This window comes from Cydia fagiglandana, chromosome 26 (genome assembly GCF_963556715.1).
Source record: "Cydia fagiglandana chromosome 26, ilCydFagi1.1, whole genome shotgun sequence".
Lineage (NCBI taxonomy): Eukaryota > Metazoa > Arthropoda > Insecta > Lepidoptera > Tortricidae > Cydia > Cydia fagiglandana.
The window spans coordinates 8373665-8401104 of NC_085957.1; the positions used below are offsets into that span (position 1 = coordinate 8373665).

Below are 27440 nucleotides of genomic sequence, written 5' to 3' on the forward strand. Positions count from 1 at the left end.
ATGTCGAGCTACGGTAGCATCTCTCCCTCGGACGAAGGCTTCGACCGATATGAGCCTCCCTTCTATTGTCCGCCTAGTCATCAAGGTAATAAAATTATACCTAAACCTTCCTCATGAAACACTCTATTAATAGGTGAAAACCGCATGAAAATCCGTTCAGTAGTTTTTGAGTTTATCGTGAACATACAAAGTAATGCAAACAAACATTTTTGTTTTATGGTATAGTGATGTATTTTATGAATAATGAAGAAATGAAAACATATAGGTACACACTTGAGAGTCGCACGAACCTAGCCGCCGCCATACAGTCCAAGTTACGTTCTCATTTTAAAACTGCATGCTTAAATTACCTGAAACTTGGTACATATGTAATGCATAATTAGATTACGAACGTGTCTTTCTACTTCAGTCAGTCTCGGTACAAAAAGTACTGAGGTTGACTGAAGTAGCATGACGAATACGAACGTTTCCGAGAAAATACGATGGAAAACAATTATGCACTACATATGTATATGTACACATTCGAGAATCGGTGTGTTGCGAGAGTGTCCCATCTTAAACAACGAAACCACAGAATAAATAATAGTTCTACCGTACAGAAAGGACAGTTCCTACAAAACCGAAGTTTGACAGCGGTTCAGGGACGAATCATGATATCCCTAACTTATGGCACTATCCCTTTCGACTATTTAGGTTTGTCAAAATTCAAGAAATTATCTTATTTGTGGTCGTGCACGCAAGGGGACGTCAAGTTGTGTCAACCAATGCTGAGCAATGCTGAGCCGAACGGAGCCGAGTTTTCCCGAAGTCAGGAGTGTCTCCCCACTGACGTAATTTCGATTGTACGGCGGCGGCACCACCACCGAGTATTGACGTTTAAGAGCCAACAGGAGTGGTCATTTCTCCATACAAACGTCCTCCTCGTTTTCCTCCGTGGTTTTTGAAGCTAGAGCAATGATTTTTTTAACACAGATTAATATTGTCAATATCTGTGTTGGACCGTTTTGTTTTTTTTGATATTTTTGTTTTTTAAGGCGCTAGAGCCCTTCAAAAATGGCCAAAATGGCCTAATTGACTATGCCGCAATGAGAGGCGTGGCATTCAAAAGTGATATCAATTAGCCAAAAAAGCAAAACGGTCCGACACATATAATTTCATAATTATTTAGATTTCCAAATTTGGTTACGATTGGTTAAGTTTTGGAGGAGGAAACAGAGGAATACGAAACCTCGATTTTTGAGATTTTTACGCAGGATTTTTCGCCTTGTCCTTATCGCACTACTTTTAGGTGCCGCTTCCGTTAGCGAGACGGGTATATTTACCTAAAATATTTAAAACTCAGCTCCTGTTTCGTCTTAACTGTTGTTGTAGGAAGCCCCATGGACGGCGGAGTGTACTGGCCCGGGGTGGAGCCCGAGTTCGACGCCCGGGACGTGTACCACGATAACCAGCACTACATCTCCAGGAGCTACGGTAAGACTGACATACATACATCATTACGTTTGGAACAGTCGCCTGCAATAATATGTTACACGACGAAGGCCGATAAAACGTCTGACACGATCTTATATGTAGAGCCATAAAAACGCGGCTTATAAAATGTAGGCGGGAAACCCTAGGACATCTAGGACAACCCTGACCTTCCATAAAAAAACGAATTTTGAGATTTTTTCTACTGACAAAGTGGATCCGCCAGAGTATAACGTTTTTCAATATACACGGTGTAACATGAGGAAACCGAATAATTTTAACAGCGTATTCCTGATCATATTTAGAGACATAAATGTCCTATAAACTTTTTTGAAATTCACGTAGTTTCAGAGATAATATTAATTAAAAAAAAAAACAAGTTTTTATTGTTACATAGTGTAAAAGGCCTTTTTGATGGTGATGTTACTGCTATAGGACGTAGTTTAAATACCTATCCTTATTGATTGATGTCAAAAAGTGACAAGTAACACTTTGCAAAAAGTAGGTTTTACGAAAAAAAAAAAAGTAAAAATCAATTTTAATGTTATTGGTAAACTTGTCACTTAAACAATTTTAAGTGACAAGTTTACCAATAACATTAATTTTTATGTACAAATACATTTAAAAAAATGATAAAACAAAACAAAAAAAAATTATTTTTTGGCGAAATTGACCTAAACTCATATTACATTTTTGACCTCAGAAATGCGTGGTTAAAATTATTCGGTTTCCTCATGTTACACCGTGTATGCGGTAGGCCCTAAGACATTGGGTTTTATAGTTATCGTTCAAAATTATTTCCTGCAATTGTTCTACGCATAGAGGCATGTTTCATTTTGTTATCCCTTCTCCAGGTATAGTACGATTTATCGGCCACATACGGGCTACTAGAATTTCAAATTTAGCATTCCGATTTAAGATTCAAATCAGGTTGTACTTTCGGGAAATGTGTCTTGTTTTCAAATGAATCATCAAAGGTGGACTAATTGGAATATATTTGGATTAAAACCAAAATATTACTTTGCTAATCCGCGCAAAAGATAACGTGCTAGTCAATCAGTGCTAACCCGTTATACTTACTTGCGTATTTTTTACATGCAATTAATGTTCCCACCCTCCCACCGCAAAAATAAATACGCAAATAAATATAACAAACCACCACCAAAAGAACAATACTCTATGTAATACTCTGAATTATTAGAGTCTAATATATATTTGGATTTTTGAAAATCTTGTAGATTGGTGCGGCCTGGAAAAGGGTTAAGCTATCGGAGAATGGTAGATAATTTTGACGCGTAGTCTCATCCTTTACTTTTGACTCTGACTGTACAATTCCAAAAGACATCGGTCGCGGTCAATGACCTCTGTATCCAAAGTAACCCCAAAACAAACATGTTTGACAGGTTACGACGACGTGAACATGTCAAACGAGCCATACGACGGTTTCCAGAACATACATCAGAACTACATTCAGAACAATACAGGTGAGCTGTCAACATACATACGTTTCATATTTGGCACAGAATAAATAATAGTACTAGGTACAGAAGACTCACTCTCTAACAAAACGCGTCTGTTACGATCAGCACAGATATGGCCGCTAGGTGGCGACAACGCCACGCGCGGCTTATGGCTTTCCCCAAAATTGGGGTGGAATGGATGTACTTTTAGCTAGCTGTAGCAAAGCGACGAAATCGCGGAGTGAACCACGCCTGTATTTGGGATTTTTTATTTATTATTATGAATGGGCTTACTCATGGCCACAGACTAGCCGAGGCGTAGACGTGGCCTACGATGGAGCGAGCTCGCCCAGAAGGTGCCTGTTCACTCTTGATTTGAAGGTTGCCGGGTTATAAGAACACGGAAATATAGACGCCGGCAAGGAATTCCATTCCTTGGCAGTGCGCATAAGGAAAGAAGAAGCATTTTGATACAGATGTAGTTGTAGGTATCTAGTGGATAATTATTGTCCATCGTATCTTCGCGGAAACGTACGAACGTGTCTTGCTATTTCAGTAACCTTCGGTACAAAAAGTACTGAAGTTGAATGAAGTAACCCGCCTCTGCCTCGGGTGATCATTACAAAACATTTTTTTTTCATAGTGAAAAAATATTGACTCTTTTATACAGTGGACTGCGAGCTCCAGCTCCCCCGCTACCCCCGCCCCTCGGCCCCCTCCTTCGTCCGCGTCGTCAAGCGCCGCAGCACGGCCAACAAGAAGGAGCGCCGGCGCACGCAGAGCATCAACACCGCCTTTACGGATCTACGGGAGTGTATACCGAATGTGCCGCCTGACACCAAGCTATCTAAGGTAAAGCTAGTATATATATTTAATTACACAATCGGGTCTACCGCTATATAATTTCTTTGTTTTTACCTTTAATTCCGACGTTTCAGCTGAAAAAAACAAAATTAAAGAACGAACGGGAACGGAATTAAAGGTAAAAACTATGAAATTATATCGCGGTAGACCCGTTTGTGTAATTAAAGATGTGTACAAAACGCGAGAGTTTAAAGTGTTTCATTGTTTTTACCTTTAATTCCGACGTTTCAGCTGAGTTGTACCAGCTGTGGTCACGGAAAGACTTAATTGTGACTTAATGGTAATGGTGGTTGGTGGTGTTTTATTAAAGGAATATTTAATTTAATTAATATCTCCATTGACATTTGTTGGGACGTCAGTCTTTCCGTGACCACAGCTGGTGCAACTCAGCTGAAACGTCGGAATTAAAGGTAAAAACAATGAAATTATATCGCGGTAGACCCGTTTGTGTAATTTAATATGTGTACAAAACGCGAGAGTTTAAAGTGTTGTATAAAGCTAGTATAGCCTGTGGATTTGTAACTACGTCGAAAATTTATATGTACTGTAAACGTATTATACGCAACGTGCGAATAGATAATTCGCAACTCGTATAATTCGATTTTAAACATCCCTTCGGTCGTGTTTTAAAATTCGCAACTCATTGCTAATTTCCTATTTTTCGTATTTGTACCGTAAATAACTATTCTGAAGTTATCAATGTCTTTTAAGGCCCCAAGTTCACTCTTCCGTTAATATAATAAAACTACGCTCTGCAACTGCCGTCTGCCAAATGTTACTTTATTACATCCAAGTTATTTATCCTACTGTTTTATAAAGGCTGACACAACACAAGTGCGTTTTCAGAAAAAAAATTAAATACTGTACAGTGATCTATCAGATTTTTTTTTGTTATTTATTGGTAATACGTCTTCTTGTGTTGTGTTTGTGTTTGTATACTAGAGCTAGAATCCGTCTCAGCTAACTCTACACCAACTTGGCAGCCACAAAGTGTGGGAGCGCTACTATAAAAATCAAATTTTAATGAAATAATCACGTGTATAATAGCATTTTCACACTTTATCGCTGCAAAGTCTGTGCACAGTTGGCTTAAGCCTTTCACACACCTTACTTAAAGGTGTATGAAGCGCTTTAGACGGACTCCAGCTCTTCGCTGTGTCTGATTATGACCTTATTAAATTGTACAACGGGACTTAATAACGTATTTAAGTTTTAAGATTTGCCTCCGACGTTTCGACGACAGCGTTGTCCCCGTGGTCTCGGAGAAGACTGGCTAAATCGAATATCGTTAGCGTTGTCTGTCGTCAGAGTAACATCCCTAATAGTGCGCAAAACCAAGATAAACAAGACCAAGTGCGGGTAGTTCGAAACACTCGCGCGGCTAGATGTTGATGTCAACTTGAGCCAGTCTTCTCCGAGACCACAGGGACAACGCCCTCGAAACGTCGGAGGTAAATCTTAAAACTTAAACACGCGATTAAGTACCGTTCTACAATTTAATAATGTGATAAATCGTGAAAGTTTAAATCAGTGATTATGACCTCTCTGGCAGACGGCAGTGCGATCGGCCGGCGTGAACGCTGCGTTCTCGCTGCTACGCGCACGCATCCCGCGCGTCGCGCCCGACACTAAGCTATCCAAGGTTGGTCAATATCAACCTTATTGTAATGAGATTTAAGTTCATATGCGGATGATACGAACGCAGCGTTTTCGCTCGATTGTAAGCAAAAGCTAGAAAATTAGCTATTTTAGCCACTGCTCGGAAATATGGTAATAGATGGTCTAAATCAGCGGTCGGCAACCTTTTAGCAGCCAAGGGCCACATAGTAGTTAACGAAGATGACGCGGGCCGCACTTTGGAAATTTTTGTGACTTTAGCAGACATTGTCGATCGTCAGACTACATACAAAATAGCCAGGGAGGCTCGCGGGCCGCAAGCGAGAGGTTGGCGGGACGCATGCGGCCCGCGGGCCGCTGGTGGCCGACCGCTGGTCTAAATCTTGGCGAGAAAGTGGCGCTTTAGGCCTAGCAATGTACAAATTGCAGAAATGTTCTCGGAAATTTCAGAGAAATTAAATGAAAGAAATTTAGAAAGTTCTCTGTGAGAATGTTCCCATGAGAACTTTAACGTTTTGTGTAATATATAATATTACACGCCACATAACAGTAAAGCGCGCAGGCGAAATATATAAAACGGCATGTGTCTACGTCGGTCTTGACACGATTAGATTGTTTATTAAATTTAAGTTCCAGAGAATATTCTTCATAGACGTTTCGCAACAGAAACTTCTCCTCGGTGCATTGCTATTTAGGCCTCTATCGACCTATCAACAAATAGAATGTCATTTTAGATAATTGCCGGCTAAGGACATGCAACAAATTCAATCGATCAATCAAATGCCGCAATGTAACGTAAATTATCCCATGCAACTATCGATGAGGTTATTTTTTTTGCTATCAGTTAATTTTCAATTAAGTACGTATTTTTATAACACTTTAAACTCTCGCGTTCGTACACCAATTTACACAAACAGGTCTATTAATGGCATGCAATGCTGCCGGCCTAGCCAAAGTGACAATCGCTTTTTGTCTCTCTATCACTCTTCTATATTAGTGCGACAGTGACAGTTGCATTTCGATCGCTACGGAGCGTAATCGATTGCCATGTTGGCTACGCGGCCTAATTCACTAGAAGAGCGTTTTTAAAAACGCTGTGCTCCCGATTTATTCATGTTTTAATCGCCCGCCACTAACATCCCCCCTCTTTTCAGATCAAAACGCTTCGGCTGGCCACCTCCTATATCTCCTACCTCCTCAAGGTCCTGGAGACGGATGGGGAGCCTGCTGGAGGCTTCAGAGCTGAGCTGCATCACGCGCCACCGCGCCGGAGAGCTGATGCACAGGTGACTTGATGATTTCTTGGATTCCTTACCCAGAGTCTTCTTCTACCTAGCTTTATCCCGGCTTTTGCCAGGGTCCGCTTTCCTACTTGCTTTTCCGATTGCGATCCTGGGCGTCGTCTCGTGTGAGCCCGAGTCACATAGAAAAATGTTTATCCTGACACAACGCTTCGGATGGTCATCCTATCCTCCTACTTCTCCTACCTCCTCAAGGAGATTAGGGTCCGGTCCGGCAGACAGACTGGGAGCTGGCAGGAGGCTTCAGGGCTGAGCTTCGCAACTCGTGTCGATCGTGTGTGTTACCTGTAATATTACAAAATCGGTTTTAGGATATAGATATAGACTGCTGATCGGTGATCACGTGGTGTTTTCCATAGAAAATGAAGCGCCGGAAGATACGGCCCGGTCCCGGCCCGTCTAGCGTGGGCCATCCTTTATTCCCTTATTAGGTACTTAAGACGAAACAGGAGCTGAGTTTTAAATATTTTAGGTAAATATACCCGTCTCGCTAACGGAAGCGGCACCTAAAAGTAGTGCGATAAGGACAAGGCGAAAAATCCTGCGTAAAAATCTCAAAAATCGAGGTTTCGTACTCCTCTGTTTCCTCCTCCAAAACTTAACCAATCGTAACCAAATTTGGAAATCTAAATTTAATGATTATGAAATTATCTGTGTCGGACCGTTTTGCTTTTTTGGCTAATTGATATCAGTTTTGAACGCCACGCCTCTCATTGCGGCATAGTCAATTAGGCCATATTGGCCATTTTTGAAGGGCTCTAGCGCCTTAAAAAACAAAAACATAAAAAAATGCAAAACGGTCCGACACAGATATTGACAATATTAATCTGTGTTGAAAAAAACATTGCTCTAGCTTCAAAAACCACGGAGGAAAACGAGGAGTACGTTTGTATGGAGAAGTGACCACTCCTGTTGGCTCTTAAGTTCAGTATTCTTTTCGTCTACGACTGTTTGGCAAGTAGGTACAGTCAGCAACAGAAGTTGCTAAGCGGGCCAGGTGTTCAAAATGATCTTGATGCGACTTTATTGTTAAGAGAATAAGAGCGTGTCAGGGTAATTAAATTTTCCATGGTGTTTTAAAATTATTGTATTTTAAGTCATTATCGAAGCTATTTGAAATAATCGACCTTACCGCACTTATGCTACATATAAGTATAAATCTGGCGCAGTAATTGAGAGTGTTTCTCTCGGGAACCGTTATCTTGCACATGCGCGGCTCAAGTGTAGGCGGCGCCGCTTCGGCGCACGCGGCGTCGCTGGGATTATTGTAGGTTAAACACAGATTTTTAAACAAAAGTTGGTCAACTTCCTATATACGAGTAAGTACATATTTAGGTATATACGTACATTCCTGTAGTCTGTCTATATCGGATGATACGTGAAACATCGCTTCACCTCGGTTCCTAAGGGGCGAAATTACGGGTACTTCGAAAAAAAAAGACTGCCAATATTTCTTTTATGGTGAGCCACTAGAAGAGAGGGGGTAAAACTTGGCTAAAATGATGAGAAACCGTTGAAGGGCATTTCTCAGGAGGGCCGTTTTTACGTGTCCGGGGCAGTAATTGATTGAATTTACTGTTCAATAAATCTGAATTAATTTAGGCATGATCTTCAGCTTATATTCTGTCTGGAACACTATCAAATTATTTATTTATTATTTATATAATACAAGAAAAAGAAATCCAAATGCCAAAAATGATGTTCGGTGGGCGTGTCCCGCACCCAGATTTTATGAAACAAAAAAATATTACTCAAGATGGGGCATTAGATCGGAGTTATTATAGGTATTCACGCATAGGGTATTAGTTAGCTTATCATATTCTTTATATCACAATAATGTGTTTGCTCAACACATTGAATAAATCCAAATTTACGATGTGTCCCGGGCTAGTGACTGATATCGGTGTAATTTGCAAAACATGTCAGTACTCCTTCAAAGTTGTAGACCAGGAACTCAGTGTCTCAAACATAGTATGCTTTAGTTGTGCCTTAACCGTTGAATAAAGTAGAGGTACAGTCACAGTACAATAAAGTGATTTTTTAAACGTTTCTCCGTCCTTCGCTGGGTTTGGTCCTATGTTTTTTTGAGATCGGTGGTGCAATTTACTCCGAAAGTTTTAGTGCAATTATCGTTATGTAAGTGATTAAGAAGTCATCGAAAGTACGTAAATCCACCATTATTACATCTCCTCTGTATCGTTCATGCTATTTCTGTAATCACTAAAAAGCGATTAATTTTGATATCGCTGGTGTTGATTTCCCTGGTTTCGGTGGATTTTTTGACCACCGATATCAAAAAAGTGATCACTGAATTCAAATCCTGCTTTGTAAACTAGTTTGTTGTACTAATTTATCATGTCTAAAAAGTGAAAGATACGTTGTACAAACGTAAAATTATGTTCGTAAGTAAATTATGTCATAGTAGGTACACAAAATCACTAGTTCACCATGAGTAGTTTTTTAAACCAGACGTATAGACCCAATGTTTCTTTCTCTGTCTTGATATTCTTTTCCAACCAATTAAGTAAATTATGTTCGTCGTCCTCTGTATCACCGGAGGCCCTACACCTCGACCTTTACACATTTAAACATGTCAGCCATGTTAAATAAATGTAGTCAATTAGATCCCACTTCTTTTAAAATAACTTGTGTATGTAAAGTACTATGCAAGGTGAACCCAAGGGACAGGATGTACAGAACAAGGGATTAAAAATAAAATAGCATTCTAATGTCGAGATCGCTTCAAAGGCACTGAGCGTACCTACTGATCGATATTTCTAAAGGATAGCCATAGACACAAATTGAACACAGCAAATGTTTTATCAGTCCTCAATGTCTTATGTCTTTGTCAACAACTTTGTTACAATTTAGCTCAAGTGTTTGAGGCTGCTGGAGATCATAATTTATTGGTAATTGGATCTTCAAGCATTACTCGACTACTTCAAATATTATAGTTTTAAATTGACGGAGTTCACGCTTTTAAACTCTTTTATTAAAAAAATACTTGTTTTCCGTATTGCGTCACATTGCTTTATAAGTACATTAAATATTTAATGAGCATTGAATATCACTCAAGAGTGTATTGTTTATCGGGTGCAGGTAACATAAGTTTTTTTTAGATGCGTGTGCGGTCGGATTGCGTGAAACAAACATCTTCTCCTTCATGGATATAATAATGCAATGAATAAATGATTATACCTAATGTGCGAATTTGTGGTCGACAATGTCGACATGTCTGAAACTCGTTTCAGGGCCACACATCACCCTATTATATGAGGCCAGTCATATAGTGTGGGATATCTTCTAGAGATGTTGATTTACAAGCCATAATTTGGTTATTTTAAATTCTTGAGTCTATATCTATTAAATTTATGTAAGCTTTCAAGATCATTAGCCTTGTTACATCGCTTATCAACAAATAGGATTGAAAAATATGATTAAAATAATTATATAATTGATATATAAAACCTAAATGTGATTTTGGTGTAAGCATTATTGAATTCGGTGACGCAAATTGATTTCAGTGCCTGCACATGATTTCGGTGTTTTTTAAATCTCAAATATCTTGATAACTATAAGGTTCTAATGGAGGCCTCCACTACCAATATTTTTTATATTAAGGGTAGATTTTAGGAAATAAACTTGCATATTATATAAGTTAAAAAAAAATTTGGCACCGAAGTCAGGCACCGAATGTCATCTCTGAGAATCGCCCTGAAATTCGTAACAATGTACTTCCTACAATGTTTTTTAGATTTTATTTTACGACCTTTTCGGATTGGTTGATTTATACGAGTATATATATCCATGCCACAGCTTTCTAGCAGTAACGATCACGGAGCACAACCTCGGAGAGACAGACAAACTGACATGGCGAAACTATAAGGGTTCCTAGTTGACTACGGAATCCTAAAAACAAATATGAAGTAAATAAATATTAGGCCAAACAAAATAAGTGGAATAGCCTAAGGGGCAAAACTATCTAAAATATTAAGGTAACGGCGGCTATTAACGCGGGTATCAAAATCGACGTCTAACACCGCGGTGTTTACAAATACGCATTTTGCAAGCAAACAGATTTATTCCCTAAGAAATAAAGCATACACAAAACAAGCTCATTCATTGGTCTATCGTGCCCATTAGTGTGCATTTGTGTGAGGGTAACAAAAACTCGCGATTCGTCAGTTTGTGCGACGGCGGCGCAAGAGCCGGTTATTCCATACAGACGCGTGACACCGCAGTTAAGTGCACTCCAATCTTACTTAGTGTTTTACGTAATAGTTATGGCAAATAAACTAGTGCAATGCCTTTTAAGAGGTTGTGTATTGTTTTCTACACGATTTTGAATTACTTTTAACTTAGTTTTTGACCGGGAAATACGTTTAAAATGGAAAATAAAATACAGCGGTGATAGGCGCCAATTACTTCTGTGGTAAGTAATTCCGTGGTATGCCACGGTAATAGAAAAAGTGGTAGTTTTGTTATTTACTCTTTAGTTTTGGTACAAATTATCAGTTTTATAATTTCTTTTATTTATTCCAATCTTGATCTATTCACGCTATTAAAGAGCTATTTCCGTGGTATGGTAAGTATTCAACTAACCCTTAATTTTTAACAAAAACTTCAGCACCGATTTCCTTGTTTCTATGGGAACCCTTAATCTGTCAACTTTTTTTTATTATGAGATAAACCCTAAAATTTACTTGTTATGTGATTTTCTCTTTACAAGAAGCTTGTAATATACGTGTTTGATTTTATTTGAAGAACCATCTGTGTTTTATTCTTTTTATGGGTCGGAATAGGTTTAATCAAACTCCAAATTAAGCCTATTACCGATGGTATGATCAGATTACCCTCGGTGATAGAATGTATAGAAATCTATTACCGACCCAGACAAATATCGAATGGGTCGGTAATAGGCTCTTAAAGAGTTATTTATTACCGAGTGACTATTTGGTATTGTATTTTTGGTATTTTTAAACATACTCCTATAGTTTTATTTTTTATTTATGTGTCATTATTAAACTTAATGGCACAAACATAATATACAGAACCCACGTCATTATTATTGTTTTAACCCTCGGTATTAGGTTTCGAATTTTGAGTTTGGTTTCTATTAACGAGTGCAGAAAAATCATGCCAATTGTACCCTCGGTAATGAAAGCTCAATTCACGATAATAGAATCACTGCCTGTCCCTTGCCACGGTAATAGAAGATTGGGTCATTTTGGCTTCAAAAAATATTTTAATACATATAATAAGCCAAAATGAATCCAAAAACGTGTGAAACGGAAAGTTCATTAAATGCTCTGATGTAAAAAAAATATTCCTGGCTGTTAGACAGCATTGATACCCTTAATTTTTGGATCTCTTTTGAAAAGTTCCTTAACTAGCACGGTAATAGGTGCCTTTACCTTAAACAATACTTTCAAGAGGAAATCGTACCATAAAATAACTACTTTTAAGATATTTCTCTTTTACTGAATTGTGACGCGGTGGGCAAAGTTATGTTAAAGGGCAAAGTATTATAGTTTTACGGTACCGGGAATTTTTCATCATTCCTATTTGTCTGCGGTAGCAATCGCGAGAGTGCGCAAACCAGACGCCCCTGCTATCTAATCTAATATAATAACGAAGCCACATGGCCTCGGAACTTTATTACCAATCGCCGTAATTATATCGCGTTTGGACTATTTCACTCGTTGTGAAATGTATTTTTATCCTTCCTGTTCGGAAAATTCACTAATAATGTGGAAAATGGATTTTTCATTTCTCATGCTCTGAAAGAGGGTCATTGTTGTTCTAAAAGGTGTGCAGAAAATGATATGTTTCTGCATTTTAGGTTCCAAGTACGATTTTATAAATTTGTTTTACGATTATCAATTAAAATTTGGGTGTAAATGGATTTGTTAACAAATTTCCATTCTGATATTTGACTCCCCATTCCATAAATACCGATACTTTTGCCTAAATTGTTAATTGAAAGTACCCTAAAAAAATACTATGAAAATGTATAGTTAGTCTTGTTTTTAAAAAAAACACATGCATTTTACTTTTTTCGTATTCGAAATGAAAAGTAGAGTGTTTAAAACTCGGGTGAAAGACATCATTTCAGCCCCGGACTATTGGCTCTCACTGCTTTCGAGCGTCAAACTACCTCGACAGATATCAGTGCCTTTCATCCCTTGGTTAACAATCTGCGAGGACAAACGCAAAGCAACTAATTTGATAACACATTGCAAAATGGCTGACGTCATAATACTATACTTATACCAAAGAATAAAACAGTTCAAACTCATATTTCATTAAAATGTAAGTAAGTTTCCATTGTGCAAACACACACACACACACCTACATAGTTTACCCCAGGGATCGGATACTAGTATTTTTTGTATGGGAACGAAAATTGTATTATTTCGTTCTTTGTTATTTACCTTATACCTTTAACGAGCAATTCTTGTTTATTTATATACATTTATATATATTTCGGGGATCTCGGAAACGGCTCTAACGATTTCGATGAAATTTGACATAGGTATATTTTATGACGATAAATCGATCTAGCTAATAGGTCTTATCTCTGGGAAAACGCGCATTTTTGTCTTTTAATCCCTCCTAGACATTTTCATTTCTAATTGGAGTAATTAGGTTCAACAACTGAGTCCTACATTTTCGAGTATGAAATAATCGAAAAATCTGATTATTTCGAAGATTTTGCAAAAAACCGCACTGAGAGAAAAATCATCACCAGGAATTAAAAAAAAAACCGGGCAAGTGCGAGTCGGACTCGCGCACGAAGGGTTCCGTACCATATACAAAAAAAAACGGTCACCCATCCCAGTACTGACCACTCCCGACGTTGCTTAACTTTGGTCAAAAATCACGTTTGTTGTATGGGAGCCCCATTTAAATCTTTATTTTATTCTGTTTTAGTATTTGTTGTTATAGCGGCAACAGAAATACATCATCTGTGAAAATTTCAACTGTCTAGCTATCACGGTTCGTGAGATACAGCCTGGTGACAGACAGACGGACGAACGGACGGACGGACGGACGGACGGACGGACGGACAGCGAAGTCTTAGTAATAGGGTCCCGTTTTACCCTTTGGGTACGGAACCCTAAAAACAGTTCTGTAGGTACTATAATTCGTTTTTTTTAGCATTAGAAATAAGGTAAACAATCTTGATGTGTCTTTTAATTGAAAAACACATTTTAAAAATAAATTACGGCAAATGTGTAACAATTATGAATCTAATACGATCATTTATATTCTTCTGCTTTCATTAGTAATAGTTTTTGATTTTTAAAAAGCGTTTTTCAATTAAAAGACATGTCAAGATCGCTTACCTTCTTGCAAGTTCTTTCTAATGCTAAAAAAAACGAACAGGGGAAAAAATGAAGTTCAAGTAATAATTATGGACGTTTCACTATATCTGTAAAGTTTATTTATTTCTACAAACAGCTCAGTCATCCCAAATATAATTTCAACAAACAGATAATAGAAACTGCAAGAACTAATAGAAATTGCAAAAGTCAATTTGTTCCTATTAGTTAACTCTCCTTGTCCCCGGATTAAGTTTATTTTTGTCATTTTAAGTGTGTTTTTGTTGTACTTTTCTCTCAGTGCGAGTCCGATCCCTGGTTTACACAGTTGCATCTTAGTCCACATACGTCACGTACCATTATAAGCAGTTATCATTTCAGCAGTTATGTTGTTTTTGTAAACATAAGGGATGTTTACAAACGTGTGTGTAAGGGAACAATTGGATTATTGCACAAATGGCGCAATTGCTAACAATAACCACATTTTCTTTATTACCTCAACGATGATATGAAAGTAATAACTAATAATAAGTAATATTATTCAACAGTAGTCAAGAAATTATAGGCATTTGGAACTTCAAACTTCAAATCACTATCGTTGGTACAATGCCTCAGGGGCCTATTTTAGATTTAAGCTAGTTATTAATTTCGTTTAGTAGTACCACTGTATATATATTGCATGTAAATAAATTATACATTTAAAAAAAAACACTATTGCCAAAACATGATAGGATTGGATTTTTCTTGTATTCGAAATGAAAAGTAGAGTGCTTAACTCGGGTGAAAGGCACAATTTCAGCCTTGGACTATTACCCCGATTGGAATGAGTGATTTTTACTTACCCCTTGGTTAACAATCACTTTTGTAACGGATTTTTGATATTCTACATACTTCTTGATATTAATGTGATAAGGGGTCATCCATTAATTACGTCACACCAATTTCTAGGTTTTTTGACCCCTCCCCCCCCCTTGTCACACTTGGTCACATTTGGCAAACCCCTCCCCCCCTAGTGTGACGTCACATTTTTTCTACGAAATCGCCAAATCGAATTAAGTAAGTACCTAAGTATTATTAATATTTTATCAAAATATTTTTAACGATATAAATATTAGTAATTTTATAACCCAAAACTGCTTAGGAAAGAAAATTAAACGATTAAAAACTATTTTCGTTTTAAAAACTTGTTATTTAAATGTACAGCGAACTAAATAATTTAAATAAATGTTCGGTTACTGATGAAGTTAAAGTGACGTCACAAAGTTTGTGTCTCCCCCCTCCCCCATGTCACAATATGTCACATTTTCTTGACCCCCTCCCTCCCCCTAAACGTGTGACGTAATTAATGGATGACCCCTAAGGTAGGTACGTAGCGGCTCAGAAATTAAAATTGACCGTATAGTAAGTAGATAAGTACTTATGTAAAGAAGGGACTCAAAATTAACGCAAATAATTATCATAATCATAGCGGTAAGACTATTTTTAAAGAAGGGACACAGGGGTATTCATACTGTTGTATCGTTATCAATTAAAACAATAGTAAAATCTATCCAAAAATACGTCGACTCCCAAAAGACCGATACCGAAACGGGAGCCATTTTTTTACACTACTTTTTCTAGACTACGGTCGTGCGTACACAGCCAACATGTGTAAGCAATTTCTAAACTGTTTGTGTAAAAGTTTTTGTCCATAGATTTGGTTACACGTTTTTTTTAAATGCTTTGTTTATGAGGCGTGTAATCGTTTTAAAATTGGAGGCACGTGGCTTATTGGAACAGGGGTTTTGGTTGTTAGGTGATTTGATATGTTGCTTTATGATAATTGAGATGTTTGTAGTAGGTAGTAGTTTGGAAAAGTATGGCCTAGCGGTAAGATCGTACGTCTTTTAATCCGGAGGTCGCGGATTCAAACCCCGGCTTGTGCCAATGAGTTTTTCGGAACTTATGTACGAAATATACTTTTTTTGTATGCAGGTATACCTGCTTTTGACGATTCAAAAGAGATTGTAAAACTAAAAACCTACCTACTTGATTAAATGAATTTCTATTCTATTTTAATGTTGTTCAGATGCAGTAGGTAGTTAGGTACCTCTAGGTAGGTATCTAATTAATTTAACAAATAACATAATGGCATATCGAATGCCAACATATGTTCTATGACGCACTTGATGACACATGCTCATATGATATGCGCATTTTACTTTTGACAAGACTTGTAAAGCTGTGTTAGTATTTGCGCTAAATAAATAAACTTGCAATTTCTCTGACGACATAAATAAATAAATAAATAAATATTATAGGACATTCTTACACAGATTGTCCCACAGTAAGCTCAAGAAGGCTTGTGTTGTGGGTACTCAGACAACGATATATATAATATACAAATACTTAAATACATAGAAAACACCCATGACTCAGGAACAATAATACCTGGTATCATCATACAAATAAATGCCCTTACTGGGATTCGAACCCAGGACCATCGGCTTCGCAGGCAGGGTCACTACCCACTAGGCCAGACCGGTCGTCAAACACAACATGCAACATGATTTTCTATCAACCGATATGGAGACACAATGGTTCCAATAATATGGTTCGAGTTAGACCAAAAAAAAAACTGTAACGATTTTGATAGCATACGCAGTACAATTAAGTCCTATTAATACTTCATATATACCTAATTTCATAGAAGTTTGACGATTACAATAACACTTGCACTGCGTGTGCTATCAAAATCGCTGCAAACTTGTCTTGGTCTAACTCTAACAAGATTTTCTATGAATCGATATAGAATCACAGTGCTATTTTCAAATGTACAACATATCTAAATAAGATCAAAACGAAAACATTTCTCCAACAAAAATTTATTACATTAAAACAATCATAAGTACATAGGCAAAGGGTTAGGTAATACATATGTGGGTAGGGTAGAAAAGTGGTTTCAATCGATGTGTGGAAGGGTGGCACCGTCGTCGAACCCAAGCCACCTGGCGGTCGACTTAAAACGGTGGCGTGTGCCTCGGATACACATGCTGGTGGCGCGTATAACGGCGATACTGATCTTACATCTCAGCCAGCCCAGTATGGTGCTTAGAGAACGGTTCCACCGTTAAGATATGGTTTCTGCCATATGTTTTATAAAGGAGGACATTTGGGGTGCATAGACGCTGTCAACAGAAAACATGCTCACCAACCTAATCGGCCTCCTGTTACCGGTGTATTTTTACTAATTTTCTGACTTGCGTTTGGTAGCCAGCTGTCACCCTTATTATCTAGAAAATATAATTCAATAAGCATCAAACGAGTAGGTAGTTATGTTGATTTTTACACACTTTTATTAAGCTTTACTGCGCAGTGCGCACCTATACATCTGTGTATACATACACGGTGTAACATGAGTAAACCGAATAATTTTAACAGTGTATTCCTGATCATATTTAAAGACAAAAATGTCCTATAAACTTTTTTGATAACTATTCGCCTAGTTTCAGAGATATTATTAATTAAAAAAAAAATAAGTTTTTATTGTTACATGTGTTAGCAACACTGGCGATCTTTAAAAATAAAACAAATAAAATGTAGGTAAGAATTGATTTTTAATAAAAAAATAACAGGCGGGTATTCGAGAGAAAAAAAGATGATCGAGATGTAACGGCTGGTTCTTTGTTAAAATAATATAAGTTTAATTAATTGGAAAAGCAGAATACATTGATTTACAAATCAAAGGCTGTATATATTTCTGGAAGCAGATGACCTTTAATATATCCGAAGTGGTAAGAACGTTTAGACAACCTCAGGTATGTGTTAATTTTGATTACATACAAATTTTAACAACTACACGCCTACAATTAGGAATATCACTTGTATTAAATAATATTGGAGTAGTGTAAAATAACTATACACTAATACAATATTAGTGGCATATGTAAGTAGTGCCAGTAAATTATAAAAAAATATATACAATCATTGTACAGGGTACAAGTATTGAGATTACAAAAATAAAGGAATAAAGGTGTTTCTGATTAATATTTGTTACCTATTTTACGAATTGACGTTTTTGATAAGCGATTAACTTCAACTTCAAACAATTTTATTGCCAATAGTTATATGACTTAAGTACCCTGTAAGGGCACAGCAATTTGTCTTTTACATAATTATACATAAGTATTAAGTATTATCCTTATAAACTACACTGTACAGACATTTTAATAAACTATGTATAAAAAAAAAGAGTTAATAATTATGCAGTTTCAAGTACTGTTTATTCCGGGAGGATCACCAAAAAAAAAAACTCTTGCAGTGAACGGTAACTCTTATCCAGTAAATACTTCTGTAAAATGGGCTCAAATGATTTGGGATTTCTTCACTTAAACAGATAACTGGTACATTTTGCAATAGGTACATAATTATGTTATTATAAAATCATTTAAGGTTCCCCCTTGGCTATCCTGATTTTATTAAAAGTAAGTATTCATTTTATAATGATGATGGTGTTATGGGTAAGTATTTCTTTTATCAGCATAAAGTACCACAATATGATTTAACTAGCTGACCCGGCGACTTCGTATGTCGTTGTCAGTGAATGTCGTGTTCGACTGTTCGTGCTACCTTTCAGGTGAACTTAGTTTCGGCTTTTATAGCTGACCCGGCAAACTTCGCACCGACTAACAGTGTAAATAATTATTTTTATTTTAAAATATTTCTGTGTCAACTTAGTTAATTAAATGAAGAAAAGAAATAGTAAGCATCAAATTCAATAAAACAAAATGTAATTAAACTCGGAAGATAACATTAAACATGTTTTATAGGCGATTGGCCCGAAATTGCATGTTGATGGATTGTGATCTGAATTCAAGATATTTTTGGAAAAGTATTTCTTAATAAATAATTTTATATTGATAAATCACGCAGAGATGATGTACAATTAATGAAATACGTGATTTTATGATCAAATTTATCTATTGTACATGTTTGAATTACGATGTAAAGTTATATATGTCAACGTCAAACAACAAGAAGGACGAACTTATGCGGCAAAAGGAGATGGATGGACCCGTGTTGCATCATGTGTTGTCTGTTAAAGCGCAGTGGCGCCCTCAATCATTTTCTACAATTTCGTGTCGGACTACCCTAGGAGCAATCTTATGGCAATGAATTACTTTTATAATTTTGTTTACGTCTATTTTAATAGGTATTAACTGAAATAAATGTCATATACTGAGAAAGTTACCAAGGCCTACATAAAAACAAATTAAAATATTTTCAGTAAAATAATTTAATTTGTTCTAATATTTCTAACTGTTTAAATAGTTTATCTGATATTCCGATGGAGACAAATCAAACAGTAAAACCATGAAAATGGGTCAGCTGTTCTCGAGTTATGTGTTGTAATATAACAAACACGACTAAGTTTTAAGATAGGTATATAGACTATTATAGATTGTTTATATCATTCAGTGATTTTAGTAAGATTATTTACGAGTAAGCTAAAAAGAAAACTACCCACTAAATATCAAGTGCAGACTACAAGATATTAGCAATTTACGAAACGCTTGTTTTCGCTTTCACGCCCGGTCCAATGTTAATTGACCCCATGTGATATACGGCCATTACACGTGAATGAGGATCAGCATTATTTGGGTTTTCCGTGATGCAGCGATCGGTGAGCTTGATTAATATAGAAATGTATGGTAGACTAACGTTACATCTTATACAGTAAGTTCATTACAACTTGCATCGTTTGTCTGCACAATAAAGCTGATATTTCAATGAATAATTTAGTAATGGGGATGACAATTTTTAATTAATGTATCAGTCGATCAGGTTTGTTTTGAGGATCAAATGTGTAAATACAAACCCAGCAGACAATCAGGCGACACTCAGCACCTACTTTATAACCTTTAGACATAGAATGGCTGTAAAATGGTTGCATAGTCTTAGCTTAGCCAGGCTGAGGTGACATAAAACTGGTTAAGAGGTTCAGCTATAGCTTTAACTTACAGTAGCTGTTTTTGCTGCTACTCGTATAATGCGTGTTGGGCAGCTGGTGTTGTGGCTCTAAGTGAGTTGTAGGCGGCTGCAATTTGCACTTTGGCTTCTGAGCGGGCGATAAAAAGTCTTTTGTAGCTCCTTGTATTGCAATCGTTGCTTGGCTCCTTTGTGTCACTTGCAGTTGAATAGAGAAGTTGTTAGTCGCGGTTGTGGGTCACGTAGTCGCGGACGAGCGCTGTCCAGTCCAGTACCTTAGTACACCTTATATGTTATTAGAGACTAACTTACAAGCTGAACCTATAGCGCCATGTAAATTAGGACGTAAATACTGAATAAAAATGCATAGCTTTACTCAATTTTGAACGAATGTTAGCACCATAAGTACTTAAAACCGAACTTCACGAATGTAATTTGATTTTCGGAAATTACATGCGGTGGACCACAATTAGAAGACTGTTATTTTTTTGGATAGATATGCCCAGTATGGTCCAGTATCAGGTCCTGTAAAGTTTTGTTAATGGTACATGTATGTATCTAGTTATTGACGGTATGATTGGTTCCGATATCATAAGTCTGCTGATGACGCTGATGAGCACTATAATGTTTCTTTTTATTTCTCCATTGGATTTCGCTTCAAGCTGTCACAGGGTAGCCTTACGAACGATAATACAAAAATGGAAAATAAAATACTCATGATCTTCCCATCATACTACTTATCGAAATGACGCTGACAGGTTAAATGAGACGTTCGAACGTAGTAGTAAAAGAGAGTACAAATAGAAATGATTTATTAGCAGAAAAAGGGTACAATAAGTGTCTTGGGTTAAGTGTGTAATCGTTTCACCTTCTTCAGCTGTTTATAAGCAGCATGCAGTACACCGTTAATAAGAAATTAACATAGTTACATTTATAAAACTACGAGGTACATGAGCCAAAATGGCAAACATAAATGAACATTAAAGAATAGGTATACTTAATAACTATACCACCAAGGTATATCATAGACAACAGTAATTAAAACAAAGTAACATTTAGATATCACACAGCGAGTACCTACAAATAGTAAAAAAAAAAAAAAAAAATTGGTTCGCTCCTTATGAGCAACATAATCAGTAGGTAATGTTACGAGTATTATAAAAGCAGTGATCTAGAAGCCAGTCCAATGGAAGTTTGTTAAACTTATGGCTCCAAGTGATTATGTGAACAGGTATAGTTATTGTATATCTTTATATAAGCATTTTTTCTGCATGTCTGTCATACAGCGTGGATGGTGTAAGATATTGTGCTCTTGGGTTGACGGAGCACATATCATAAGGTCTTGGAAATGTTTTGGATATGATTTTTGATAATTACAGATTTTGAGTATATACATACATACAAGCCAGATTTACAGTAATATTTAAATAGTGGTTTACAACTGATCCCCATAGGAGCATTTGCTAAAGTATGATGAGACGTAGCCGTGATAAGCCATAAGGACTGCTTCGTAGGAAACAGATAGTCGTAATTTTTGCAGGCCAAGACGAAATGGTCAATTCTTGAACATTATGACAGAGTGGTTATGGTCCTTCCAATTTAAAAATGAATCGAAATTTAAACCAAAGAACTTAATTTATGTTACCTGTTTTATGAAATGCATAGTCATTTATATGAATGTTGAGCTGTCGAGGTATTGTTCCATATGAGTGAATTGCATAAATTGTGTTTTCTGAGCTAAATAAGAAGCTTATTAATTTTTCTATCCAATATTTAGTATCAGATAAGGCATTATAAATATCTGTTTTATACATACTTTGATCTTGACCACTAACTGAAATTATAGTTGTATCGCCATCTGAATATCATTAATGAAAAAAAATCCCCTTCCCCCCTTAAGTAATAAATAAGTGTAGCACCTACTTTAGTAATTAATTTGGTTGTTAGTTTTAACAAATTTACTGATTTGCGTACACTGCATTCTGTTGGCTAAGTAAGATTTAAGTCAATCATTTGCCTGGCCTCTAAATTTCATTAGCATATAATTTATTGAGATGCTCGGCATGATCAATTAAGTCAAATACTTTTGTCATGTCGAGGAAAATTTCCATAATCGGTGACTTATTAAAGTTTTGAGTCACAAATTTGACACATTCAAAATAAGCCAATTCTGGATTTAGTCCTTTACGGAACCCAAATTGGTCAGGGTGTAAAATATCATGTTTAGTAAGGAAGTTATTATTGTCTTTTGTTAATAAAAAGCTTTTTCTATTAATTTTGATATTATTGGGACAATCACTATTGTGCTGTAATTACACTGTAAAACTACGATCTGTAATTATTGGGATCGTTACTTTAAGATCGTCAAACGAAGCTTTAAGCTGTTCTGGGAAAAAGCCTTGACTGAAGGATAAATGTACATGAGCAAGAGGTCTGCTTAAAAATAACCTACTTAACTTCACTAGTTCGCTTGAAATATCGTCAATACCAAAAGTTTTACTATTACTCAACTACTGTTGGCATTAAGAACATCGTATTATGGACTATTCTCAACATTTAGTTTGGTTGTTAACTTATTAAAATTACTTAATCGATAAAATGATTAATGTAGGATAGTACATTACCTATATCTTACTAATTATTATTGGTAGATCTTATAATTCATTTTTAAAGTAATTATATCTGTTGTCTGATCTAAATTTGGTACCTGCGTGGGTATATGACATTCCAGGTTGCTTTACATTTATATATTATTATTAGAAGATACATATATATTTGCTATTGCAATTTGTGTATACCTTTTTTAAATATCTTACCATAATTTTGAAGAGTTTATTGTTTGGCAGATAATCTCTTAATTCCCTTTTGTCGATGATGATGATGATGATAATGATGGGAAAACACAGATCGAAAAAAGTCTGAATAAGACACAGGATAATTAAACGCTTCCTGAGCGTTGTTCGAGCTAATAACTTCACAAAAGAAGAGAGCCTCAGAGCCTTTATACTATCATGAAACTTTCGAATGTTAAATCAACAATAAATCCTTTTCAGTTCAATCCAGGTCGTACCAGTCTTGATTTCATTAATGTTTAAGGTGACAGGTCATAATCTGATAATTCAAGTTGGTGGGTGTCAGTTAGCATTACGCACACATTAATACATAAATCCTAGTTGGTGCTTTTATGTGCATTGCCATGTTAAAACTTCTCATTATACTTGATAGCTCCTTTGTAGATGAATTATCTTTTAGAGTGTCTATATTCCGATCACCATAAACAACAATATTTCTCTATTTGAGTGTTAAAAATTGAAGTAAATTATTATCAAGCTTGTGAGGAAAAACACAGTAATGGGACTGAGTTTTTATGGTATTCTATAAATTGTAATTGTTATGCAGTAAATGCTAGTTGTATCAATGCCGCAACATTTAAAAATGAAAATGAAAAAGGTTTAGTGAGGCAAATTAAAGTAGAAGTTTGACGCTAAATGTGGAATCATAACCTTATCCTCATTTTTATTGTTCGGTATGAAATAATTATTTACTTTTGAGTGAAGAAGTGACGAAAAAGAAATTGTTAGTTGTCTGCTACTAATTGTATTACCAGTTGTAACTGACATGAGTTTATTTTCAGTGTTTGGAGTGTGTCCTCACGTCTACGGCGACGTGTACACATAAGACGGAATGTGTGATCTCGTCTACGGTGACGTGAGTAAGAAGGAATGTGTGATCTTGTCTACGGTGACGGATACACATAAAAAAAAAAAGAAGGTATGTGTGATCTTGTCTACGGTGACGGACACACATTAAAAAAAAGAAGGTATGTGTAATCTTGTCTACGGTGACGGATACACATTAAAAACAAAGAAGGTATGTGTGATCTTGTCTACGGTGACGGATACACATGAGATAAGGAGTGTGTGATCTCGTCTACGGTGACGTGTACACATAAGAAGGAGTGTGTGATCTCGTCTACGGTGACGTGTACACATAAGGAGTGTGTGATCTCGTCTACGGTGACGTGTACACATAAGAAGGAGTGTGTGATCTCGTCTACGGTGACGTGTACACATAAGGAGTGTGTGATCTCGTCTACGGTGACGTGTACACATAAGAAGGAGTGCGTGATCTCGTCGACGGTGACGTGCACACTCGCAAAGAAGCGACGTCTACGCTGAAGAATTGTGTGATTAAATTGAGTGCAATTTCTGAAATAATTGCTTGCATAATGAACGTTATGTTATATCAAAGTGATACATTGCCATAGAAAGTTTTATTTCATTTTAGTTTTTTTATATGCTTATTAATGATTTATTGTATAAGATTAAAGTTACATTTTGGAATACTAGTTTTGTTAACGTGTTTATTGTAAATAAATTCTTGATTGTTAACAGATATAAAATAATTGTATGAGGCCATACGCCTTGTGTAGAATGGCCGAGCATTAACCGGAATGGGGACATTCCTACAACAGAATGGCCGTCTGTTAGCAACACTGGCGATCTTTAAAAATAAAACAAATAAAATGTAGGTAAGAATTGATTTTTAATAAAAAAATAACAGGCGGGTATTCGAGAGAAAAAAAGATGATCGAGATGTAACGGCTGGTTCTTTGTTAAAATAATATAAGTTTAATTAATTGGAAAAGCAGAATACATTGATTTACAAATCAAAGGCTGTATATATTTCTGGAAGCAGATGACCTTTAATACATGGTGTAAAAGGCCTTTTTTATGGTGATGTTGCTGCTTAAGGGACGTAGTCTAAATATCCTTATTGATAGATGTCAAAAACTGACAAGTAACACTTTGCAAAAAGTAGGTTCTACGAAAAAAAAATTAAAAATCAATTTTAAGTGACAAGTTTACCAATAACATTTATTATTTATGTACAAATACATTTAAAAAAATTGAAAAAAACAAAAAAAAAATTTTTTTTGGCGAAATTGACCTAAACTTATATTACATTTTTTACTTCTTTTGACCTCAGAAATGCGTGGTTAAAAATATTCGGTTTCCTCATGTTACACCGTGTAGAAAATATAATTCAATAAGCATCAAATGAATAGGTAGTTATGTTGATTTTTACACACTTTTATTAAGCTTTACTGCGCAGTGCGTCTATACATCTGTGCATACATATATGGTGATTCAAATATTGTAACTTTAATTCCGCCATTTATTGTATTACAACTAAAATAACAAAATAAATTAATCATAAATCTAGCCCTAAATTAGCCTGAGGCATTGTTCCCAGGACGCTGGCCGCGTTCCCCCTCTGCATAGCGAGGCTGAGTTTTTGTGCAAAAAAAGGGGCAGCTCGTAGGTCGCCAGACACCCAGACCAGTTTGGTAGAAATTTCTTTAACTAGTTTTTTGGTGTCTGACGACCAAGGACCGAGAGTTTCAATTGCAAGTGCCGCAAATACATAATTCGGTTGCAAAAATACGTATTTGCGACACTTGGTAATTTGGGCGTCGTTTGCTGCCGTCCCCGGCCAAACTTTAATTTGAACTAAGTACAAGGTTGTCCGACTGAGCTGAGATTTCGCATATTACCGATGACAATGCAATAATATGCTAACATGGAGCGAGCTGATCTGATGATGCGGTCGGAAGGTAGCCAAAGGAACTCTTCGATTGACACATTGAGTTTAGGCCCATTGAAAGGTCTCGAGAAGTTCTTGGTGGACATGCAAAAAGTAAAATCGGCAATAAAAGAGTTCATAAAAAAATATTTAACCGGTTAGGTATACTTGTTTTATGTCTGCATGAACAAACTCTGAGGGGTGAATTGAATACGTATCTAATAGGTCATGTTGGAAATTGTATATAGCCAGCCCCGAATTGGTTAAAAAAAATTCGTTCGAAAAAAAAAAGTTCGGTCCATAGTCAAAGGTATTCTTCAGAGTATCGTCAGACATAAATAAGGTCATAACGAAATCACTCTGCATGAGAACACCCAGGTTTTATAATAAACAATCGCGCGTGCTTGACGCTGCGCAGACGCTGCAGGTACGGTCGTAAATCTATTAGTGGAAAACGGGAAATATGGTCGGTGCTGTTCTTTACATGCTTTTATTTATGTTAGTTTTATTTTATAAAATTGTTGATGTTATTATTTTTGCTTTTATGTAAATTCAATGTTGACGTGTAAAAGTGCCCTTGTGGCCTATTTGCTGAATAAATGTTGATGTTTGATGTTTTAATGTAGTATTCTTAGTTTTAATCTAGTAACTTTAATAATAATTATAATATATTCTGTTAAAATAATAGCCGCGACATGTCGGTACTCTGTATTTCGCTTAGATCCCCACGTCACAGGCTGAGCCACACTAGGGGATCACTATACTGCCTCTCCTGTAGTATTAATTTTCTATACCATTCTGCAGGACTGGCTACGGTAGAAACGTATTCATCAAACGCGCATGTAAACTATTTAATGAAAACCTTAAACTTAATGATGTAGACTTCTTTAAGTGTACACTAACACAACTTATGAATGCTTTTAAATATTGAATTAAACTAAATTTATAACTTGCTTAACGCACTTAAAATGTATTTTTGACAGAAATATCAAATCATAGATTCACAAATTTCTAGTATAGTAATTGTAATAATACAAATTAAGTCTTTCTCTTATGTAGGTAATAGCCACGAACCTATCTATCTATATGTTTTTTTGTTATGAAACTATAGGTCTATTCTTATTGTCTCTGAAATTTTGTTCATAATCCATGTATGACTGTTTGTTTCTGAATAAATTAAAAAAAAATTGAAATAAATATATTTTGAATTTGAATTTAACTTGCCCTGTTCTAATATTTTTCAAACTCGAAGGGTAGGATGACACCTGTCATTTCCATATAATTTATAACCTATTAAAAACATCAAATCTCGCAAAATTGAATTGAAACAAGAGGTGTCATCCTACCCTTCGGGTTTGAAAAACAATAGTATGAGTTGGTTAAGTAGTTAGTCAGTGTGTTAGTGTGGGTGGAGATTGAGCTGAAACTTTGCATACGTTTTAAAAAGAAATTAAATGTTTTCCGACCAATCATTGTCTATGGAAATATAGTTTTAAAAAGTATAGATGGTCAAGCAAATCTTGTCAGTAGAAAAAGGCGCGAAATTCAAATTTTCTATGAGACGATATCCCTTCGCGCCTACATTTTTCAAATTTGCCGCCTTTTTCTACTGACTAGATCTGCTTGACCAAGTATATATGTGATAGGCCTCCTCCTTGTATTTGTCTATTGTAAAACTTATCTAATGATCTGTGTAACTAACATGCTACTTTTGTTTCAGAGCACAGCAGAGAAGAGAGGGAACGGTCGAACGGGCTGGCCGCAGCACGTGTGGGCGCTGGAGCTTAAAACAGAACAGAACCTGAAGACCTAGCTCTAGGCCTAGGTCTAGACCCAGAGCTTGAGACGAT

General features: G+C 36.2%; 1 protein-coding gene across 2 annotated transcripts; it reads left to right on the top strand.

Annotated features, from left to right (window-relative positions):
• LOC134677446 (transcription factor 15) lies at nucleotides 1-27440 on the top strand. Of its 2 annotated transcripts, XM_063535918.1 has the most exons (7): nucleotides 1-85; nucleotides 1372-1473; nucleotides 2874-2954; nucleotides 3601-3782; nucleotides 5347-5436; nucleotides 6566-6697; nucleotides 27311-27440. In XM_063535918.1, the coding sequence occupies exons 1-7, from the start codon at nucleotides 1-3 to the stop codon at nucleotides 27401-27403; spliced, it is 765 nt and encodes a 254-aa protein (XP_063391988.1). In that variant the 3' UTR covers nucleotides 27404-27440. The 2 variants fall into 2 exon arrangements, with proteins under 2 accessions (XP_063391988.1, XP_063391989.1); XM_063535919.1 differs by lacking the exon at nucleotides 5347-5436.